Source organism: Salvelinus sp. IW2-2015, linkage group LG4p (genome assembly GCF_002910315.2).
Source record: "Salvelinus sp. IW2-2015 linkage group LG4p, ASM291031v2, whole genome shotgun sequence".
NCBI classification, from domain to species: Eukaryota; Metazoa; Chordata; class Actinopteri; order Salmoniformes; family Salmonidae; genus Salvelinus; species Salvelinus sp. IW2-2015.
The window spans coordinates 6,886,380-6,894,830 of NC_036841.1; the positions used below are offsets into that span (position 1 = coordinate 6,886,380).

Genomic DNA, 8,451 nt, shown 5'->3' on the forward strand with positions numbered 1-8,451 from the left:
CCGGCTGCGCTGACCAACCCGTGTGCCCCCCCCAAAACATTTTGGGGTCTGCCTCACGGGCTTCCGTCGTGGTCGTGAACTTCGAGTCGCCGTTGGTCCTCCTTCGCTGCCTCCGCCTGCTTCCATGGCAGGGTCTGCCCCTGCCATAACCTCCTCCCATGTCCATGATGTCCTCCACTCACTTTCTCTCCGGGCCCAGGATCCCTGCTCCTCCTGGCCACGCTGCTTGGTCCTTTGGTGGTGGCTCTTCTGTTACGTCCGTTGTAGGAATGAGACCAAGGGTGCAGCATGGTAGGCAAACATCTTACTTTTATTTAAATGAACACCAAAAACCAACAAAATACAAAACGAACGTAAAGTTCTGCAGGCTATACAGCAACTAACAAAATCAAGATCCCACAAACTAAGGTGGAAAACAGGCTGCCTAAGTATGATCCCCAATCAGAGACAACGATAGACAGGTGCCTCTGATTGGGAACCATACCTGGCCAACAAAGAAATAGAACACAAAGATTGTCCACCCTAATCACAGGCGTGACATGCTCATAGGTCATCGATTTTGTTTCCAATGATTGCACGTTGTCCAATAGGAGGAATGTAGTAGGGGTTTACTCGCTCGCTACAAATTCTCAGAAGGCAACCTGACCTCCGCCCCCTTTATCTCAAAAAACAAAAGATGGTGATTTGGGCCTGTTCCCGGGAAAGCAGTATATCCTTCACGTCGGACTCGTCGGACTCGTTAAAGGAAAAGTTTCTTCCAACTCGTGGTGATAATCGCTGTTCTGATGTCCAGAAGTTATTTTCGGTCAATAGAGCCAATATCAGGAACGGTATGTACAAAAATACGTTTTTAAAAAGTTCAAAACTACGCTAAAAAAATGAACAAAATATCACAGTTGGTTAGGAGCACTTAGCCATCCTCTCCGGCATCTCTTCTTCTTTTGGTGTCCTTTAGTAATGGTTTCTTTGCAGCAACTCAACCATGAAGGCCTGATTCTCGCAGTCTCCTCTGAACAGTTGATGTTGAAATGTGTCGTTACTTGAACTCCGTGAAGCATTATTTGGGCTGCAATTTCTGAGGCTGGTAACTCTAATGAACTTATCTTCTGCAGTAGCGGTAACTCTTGGTCTTCCTTTCCAGTGGCGGTCTCCATAAGAGCCAGTTTCATCATAGCGCTTGATGGTTTTTGCCACAGCACTTGTATAAACTTTCAAAGTTCTTGAAATGTTTCGGATTGACTGACCTCATATCTTAAACCAATGATGGACTGCCGTTTCTCTTCGCTTATTTGAGCTGTTCTCTCCATAATATGGACTGGTCTTTTACGAATAAGGTAATCTTCTGTATACCACCCTACATTTACATTTTACATTTAAGTCATTTAGCAGACGCTCTTATCCAGAGCGACTTACAAGTTGGTGCATCACCTGCATTCACCCTACCTTGTCACAACAACTGATTGGCTCAAACGCATTAAGAAGGAAAGACATTTCACAAATTAACTTTTAACAAGGCACACCTGTTAATTGAAATGCATTCCAGGTGACTACCTCATGAATCTGGTTGAGAGAATGCCAAGTGTGTGCAAAGCTGTCATCAAAGCAAAGGGGGGCTACTTTGAAGAATCTCAAACATAAAATATATTCTGATTTTGTTTAACATTTCTTTGGATACTACATGATTCCATATGTATTATTTCATAGTTTTGATGTCTCACAATTATTCTACAATGTAGAAAATAGTAAAAATAAAGAAAAACACTGGAAGGATTAGGTGTGTCCAAACTTTTGACTGGAACTGTATTTTTAAGAATTAAGCTTTATCAGACCGGCCCAGTAATTAGGGCAAATGCCAGATGGGTCATTCCTTTAGCTCAGTGGACAGTCTAAAAAGTTTGCAAGCGTAGAGATAGATAGAGACTAGCATGGCCAAAAGTCACTAGATAGTAACGGGGTGGGACTTCATATGGGTTAAGGAAGGATCACATAATTCCATGAAGGTCACAATGAGGGATCAGCCAATGAATTATACTTGTGAACAAACATTCCATAACTGCAGATGGCAGTAAATCGCCAACATTGGCTTCATACCTGTTCTAACAACACTCTCCAGGTGGCAGTATGCACCTTCCAGTATGTTTGAAAACTCATAGAAGTAGTAGAAGAATGACTACTTCAAAATGGAGATGGCCTCAATGGAGCTTCCAGTGATCTTACAGACTCCGAATAGAGACCCACAGTGAGGTGTCATAATACCCATAAAACCTAGCCGTCAAACAGAGAAATGGTTCCAATTGTTTCAAAAAATCCTCTATGGAACCATTTCCCTATTTGACTGCTAGGTTTCATGGGTATATATGGATACTCTATTGGGACAGACTGAGGTGTCTTTAGATTAAGTGTAGCTGAGGGGAATTGGACTGATCTTCCTCATTGTGCATGAAGCTCTTTCAAAAATGCATTGGAATTATTTTCATTGGCAAGAAAAAATGCAACTGTTTGATCAAGAAAATGGATTCATCCTTTTTATTTTACAGGAAAGATTTTGTTTTTCACTTGCTAATTCACATTTCTTCAAATATCTGCTAGATCCATCATGTCTAGAAGAGTACTTTATTGCGCATTTGTGAAAGAACATGTACTAATCCTTTTACTCTGTCCCCAACCCCCCGAAACACACGTACATGTCTTGTTCTTCGCAGCATCCCTGATTTGACTTTACTACAGTAAAATACATTTAAAGGAAATGCAGAAGAATCACAGAAATAGAATGCAATACCAAGGAGAAACAAGAGATTAGGTTGATGATCAAAACAAATCAAAATTACAACCAGGTTGTGTTTTAGGGTAACGGCCTAGTACCTTTTTATAAGCCTGCCTGATATAACCATCCTAATGCCATACATAATAGGATTGAAAAGTGGTGAACATATTAGAAAATAAACTAATAAAATAGAGCGAAGTATAGGTGGAAGATGTGCAGTTCATATCTGCCTTGTAGAATCACAAATAGCAGCCAAAGAGAAAGTTCAGCAAAGAGGCTATATGTGGTGTACAGGTGTTAAATGCTTTCTTGTCATCTCTTTAGAAGACTTTAAACATATTGTAGAATCTTACATATGAGTATATGGTAGGAAGTATAGTACAAGAAAAAGAGAGAGGCAGTGACAACAAGACCCCATATGTTATTCAGCATAGTATTTGAACAGGCAAGCTTGACGACTGAGTAGTTGTCACAATACACATGTCAATACATTACCGCAAACTCAGGGAGATAATGATGGCGTTAAGAAAAAAGAATACACTTGGGGCAGTAGAATTAAGCCACAAATGTTTAGGTGTCATAATATTGTTATACTGTAGAGGATAACAAAAGACATGTACCTGTCATAGGACATAACTGCTAAATTACTATATTCTGTTAAACCATGTGTGTACAACACAAAACTGAGATAAACATAAAGAAGGAAATATCATGTGTGTCAGAAGTAAGTAAAACATGAGAGCAGGAAACAAACAGTGCTCCCATACAACTGATTAACAAACAAAGCACATAGAAACAGATACATGGGTTCATGAAGGCTTCTTTCAATGCAGATAACTCCAATAAGCAAAGCATTGGCAAGAATGAATGACAAAATATATTACAGTCACTACAGAAAGTAGAAATACTTCAATTGTCCGATAATCACCGTATGCAGCAAGCCTGAAGACCTCGTAGTGAGTAGAGTTTTCCATGGTCCTGGTAGATGTTAAAGATGTGCTGTCAATGTTTGAAGAAGAGGAGCAAATCCTCTATAGTACTATAACTTCAATATAAGTAAAACAATGAAATCACAAAGACCAGACAACCTAAATTGATAACCTTGACCTGTTCATGTTACAGTGATACATTTTCTCATAGTTGTTCTCACCAATATAGACGGCTTTTCATTCTCCGGATAACATAATTCATAGCCTAAATCAAACAATATTATACTTTCTATCCTGCACTCATTATTTATTGCATTAAAATGCTAAATACATTTATAAAATTGATGTCTGTTTAGACTGACCATTTCTAATCCATGATGAACTCCTGAAACCAGCTCCTCACTTATACTTGGGGCGAGTTTGAGAGCGAAGAGGAGTATTGGGATAGACTGAGCGAGGAGTATTGTGAGATAGTTGAGGGGAGTGATGAGGTAGAGTGGATGGTTTGGTGTCTGGATCAAGACAGTCGCCGTGAGGAGCGTGGGACCAGTCAGGCACCATGTTTTGCGGAGATATGCAATGTGTCTCCAGTGCGCATCCACAGCCCGGTACGTTCTGTGCCAGCTCCTCGCACTTGCTGTGCGAAAGTGAGCACCCAGCCAGGACGGGTTGTGCCGGCTCAGCACTCCTGGTCTCCAGTACGCCTCCTCGGTCCAGGATATCCTGCACCGGCTCTACGCACTGTGTCGCCAGTGCGCCTTCACAGCCCAGTGCGTCCTGGGCCAGCGCCCCGCACTTGCCGGGCTAAAGTGAGCATCCAGCCACCAGGACGCGTTGTGCCAGCTCAACGCTCCAGACCTCCAGTGCGTCTCCATGGTCCAGTATATCCTGCGCCTGCTCTACTCACTGTGTCCCCAGCGCACCTTCACAGTCCAGTACGTCCTGTGCCTCCTCCCCGCACTCGCCCTGAGGTGCGTGTCACCAGCCCAGTGCTACCTGTACTGGCCCCACGCATCAGGCCTCCAGTGCGCCCCCCCCCAGTCCAGAACTTCCGGCGACAGTCCCCAGTCCAGAGCTTCCGGCGACAGTCACCAGTCCAGAGCTTCCGGCGACAGTCCCCAGTCCAGAGCTTCCGGCGACAGTTCCCAGTCCAGAGCAGTTCCCAGTCCGGAGCTTCCGGCGACAGTTTCCAGTCCGGAGCTTCCGGCGACAGTTCCCAGTCCGGAGCTTCCGGCGACGGTCCGCTGTCCGGAGCCTCCAGAGACGGTCCGCAGTCCGGAGCCTCCAGAGACGGTCCGCTGTCCGGAGCCTCCAGTAACGAGAGGTTGCACAGCCGAGAGCTGCCCAGTGACACGAGCCTACCAGACCAGCTAAATTACTTCTATGCTCGCTTTGAGGCAAGTAACACTGAAACATGCATGAGAGCAACAGCTGTTCCGGACGACTATGTGATCATGCTCTCCACAGCCGATGTGATTAAGACCTTTAAACAGGTCCACATTCACAGGGCCGTAGGGCCAGATGAATTACCAGGACGTGTACTCCGAGCATGCGCTGACCAACTGGCAAGTGTCTTCACTGACATTTTCAACCTCTCCCTGTCTGAGTCTGTAATACCAACATGTCTCAAGCAGACCACCATAGTCACTGTGCCCAAGAACACTAAGCTAACCTGCCTAAATGACTACCGACCCGTAGCACTCACGCCTGTAGCCATGAAATGCTTTGAAAGGCTGGTCACGGCTCACATCAACACCATTATCCTAGAAACCCTAGACCCACTCCAATTTTTATACCACCCTAACAGATACACAGATGATGTAATCTCTATTGCACTCCACACTGCCCTTTCCCATCTGGACAAAAGGAACACCTATGTGAGAATGCTGTTCATTGACTACAGCTCAACGTTCAACACCATAGTGCCCTCAAAGCTCATCACTAAGCTAAGGACCCTGGGACTAAAGACYTCCTTCTGCAACTGGATCTTCCTGACGGGCCGCCCCCAGGTGGTAAGGGTAGGTAACAACACATCCGCCACTCTGATCCTCAACACGGGGGCCCCTCAGGGGTGCTTGCTCAGTCCGTTCCTGTACTCCCTGTTCACTCATGACTGCATGGCCAGGCACGACTCCAACACATCATCAAGTTTTCCGATGACGGTAGTAGGCCTGATCACCGACAACGATGAGGCAGCCTATAGGGAGGAGGTCAAGAGACCTGGCGTGTGGTGCTAGGACAACAACCTCTCCAACGTGATCAAGACAATGGAGATGATTGTGGACTACATGAAAAGGAGGACCGAGCATGCCCCCATTCTCATCGACGGGGGTGTAGTGAGAAGGTTGAGGCTTCAAGTACCTTGGTCCACATCACCAACAGTAACATGGTCCTAGCACACCAAGACACTCGTGAAGAGGGCACGACAAAACCTATTCCCCTCAGAGACTGAAAAGATTTGGCATGTGTCTCAGATCCTCAAAAGGTTCTACAGCTGCCCCATCGAGAGCATCCCGACTGGTTGCTCATGCCTGGTATGGCAACTGCTCGGCTCCGACCGCAAGGCACTACAGAGGGTACTGCGTACGGCCCAGTACATCACTTGGCCAAGCTTCCTGCCATCCAGGACCTCTATACAGGCAGTGTCAGAGGAAGGCCTAAAATTGTCAAAGACTCCAGCGAACCTAGTCATAGACTGTTCTCATCGCTTACCGCACAGCAAGTGGTACCGGAGCGCCAAGTCTAGGTCCAAAAGGCTTCTTCACTGCTTCTACCCCACAAGCCATAATACTCCTGAACAGCTTATCAAAGGGCTACCCAGACCCCTCTTTTAMGCTGCTGCTACTCTCTGTTTATTATCTATACATAGTCAATGTAACTCTACCTACATGTRCATTTTACCTCAATTACCTCGACTAACCGGTGCCCCCGCACATTGACTCTATACCAGTACCCCCTGTATATATTCTCCCAAATGCAACGCCAACCAGCTAGCCATTTCACATTGGCTGGACATGCCATGTTTAATCTACTATTCTCTATGAATTGTTGTATTTCTATAGAATTTAAGAATGGTTTTGAACCCCTTGGAGGGCCTGTGTTACAAAATTGTATCTGTTTGGTTGTCTCAATATGGTTTCCTTGACTCTGAAAATATCACATTTTCCCCAGGTATTGGTGCTTATTTGCATATCACACCATGACATACTTTTTTTCTTCTCACAAGTATAATAATCAAGTGAGGAGCTGAGTTTMAGCAGTTCAACATGGATTAGAAATGGTAGGTATAAATGTAGGACTTAGCATACTTTAGATGTAATCAATAATATGAGTGCAGGATACAAAGTATAATATTGTTTGATTTARGCTATGAATTATGTTATCAGGAGAATGAAAAACCATCTATATTGGTGAGTACAGATGTGGGAAAATCTATCACTGTAAGAAGAACAGGTCAATGAATGATCCATTTAGGTTGTCTGGTCTTTGTGATTTCATTGTTTCAATTTATATTTAAGCTACAGTACTATAGAGGATTATCTACTCTTCATCAAAATTTCTTCAGCACACCTTTACCATCTACCAGGACCATGGAAAACTCTACTCACTTTAAGGTCTTTAGGCTTGCTGCATACGGTGATATCGGACAAATTAAGTATTTCTACTTTACTGTAGTGACTATAATATATTTTGTCATCATTCTTGCCAATGCTTTGCTTATTGGAGTTATCTGCATTGAAAGAAGCCTTCATGAACCCATGTATCTGTTTCTATGTGCTTTGTTTGTTAATCAGTTGTATGGGAGCACTGGTTTGTTTCCTGCTCTCATGTTTTACTTACTCTCTGACACACATGATATTTCCCTTCTATATTGTTATCTCCAGATTTATGTGTTGTACACATACGGTTTAACGGAATTTTGTAATTTAGCAGTTATGTCCTATGACAGGTACATTTGTATTTGTTATCCTCTACAGTATAATAATATTATGACACCTGAAAGAGTTTGTAGCTTAATTCTGCTGTCCTGGTTGTATTCTTTTTTCCTCAATGCCATCAATATCTCCCTGAGTTTGCGACTGCAATTTTGTGATAACGTTCTAGACAGACTGTATTGTGACAACTACTCAGTAGTCAAGCTTGCCTGTTCAAATACTACGCTGAATAACATATGGGGTCTTGTTGCCACTGTGCTTTCTTTTTCTTGTACTATACTTCCTACCATATACTCATATGTAAGAATTCTACAAATATGTTTAAAGTCTTCTAAAGAGACGAAACAGAAAGCATTTAATACCTGTACGCCACATATAGCCTCTTTGCTGAACTTCTCCTTTGGCTGGTTATTTGTGATTCTACAAGGCAGATATGAAACTGCACATCTTCCACCTATACTTCGCACTATTTTATTAGTTTATTTTCTAATATGTCCACCACTTTTCAATCCTATTATGTATGGCATTAGGATGGCTAAAATCAGGCAGGCTTGTATAAAAGGTATTGAGGCTTTGACCTAAAACATAACCTGATTGTTATTTTGGGAAATAATTAATAATGTGTGTTGCTGCTTCTTTTTGCTTCTTTTGACTGTAAACAAATACATTGTATTTTTGGCATAATTACTCAAGAATCGTAATCTTACTCGTTACAGTTTGAATACATTTTAGCAGGAGAGGATAATTATCCAATTAGCACACTTATCAAGGAGATCCCTGGTCATTCCTACTGCCTCTGATCTGACAGAGTAACTAAACACAA

General features: G+C 43.2%; 1 protein-coding gene and 1 pseudogene across 1 annotated transcript; one reads left to right on the top strand and one right to left on the bottom strand.

Annotated features, from left to right (window-relative positions):
- The window catches only part of LOC111956884 (olfactory receptor 52Z1P-like), a 5,118-nt pseudogene extending 4,952 nt beyond the window's left edge, over positions 1 to 166 (bottom strand).
- Positions 167 to 7,283: 7,117 nt separating this feature from the next.
- LOC111956902 (olfactory receptor 11A1-like) lies at positions 7,284 to 8,210 on the top strand. The gene has a single exon (XM_023977606.1). The coding sequence runs from the start codon at positions 7,284 to 7,286 to the stop codon at positions 8,208 to 8,210; it is 927 nt and encodes a 308-aa protein (XP_023833374.1).
- Positions 8,211 to 8,451: the final 241 nt, after the last annotated feature.

Coding starts and splice junctions, on each gene's coding strand:
- LOC111956902 (XM_023977606.1), top strand. CDS start 7,284: ATGGAAAACTCTACTCACTTTAAGGTCTTTAGGCTTGCTGCATACGGT.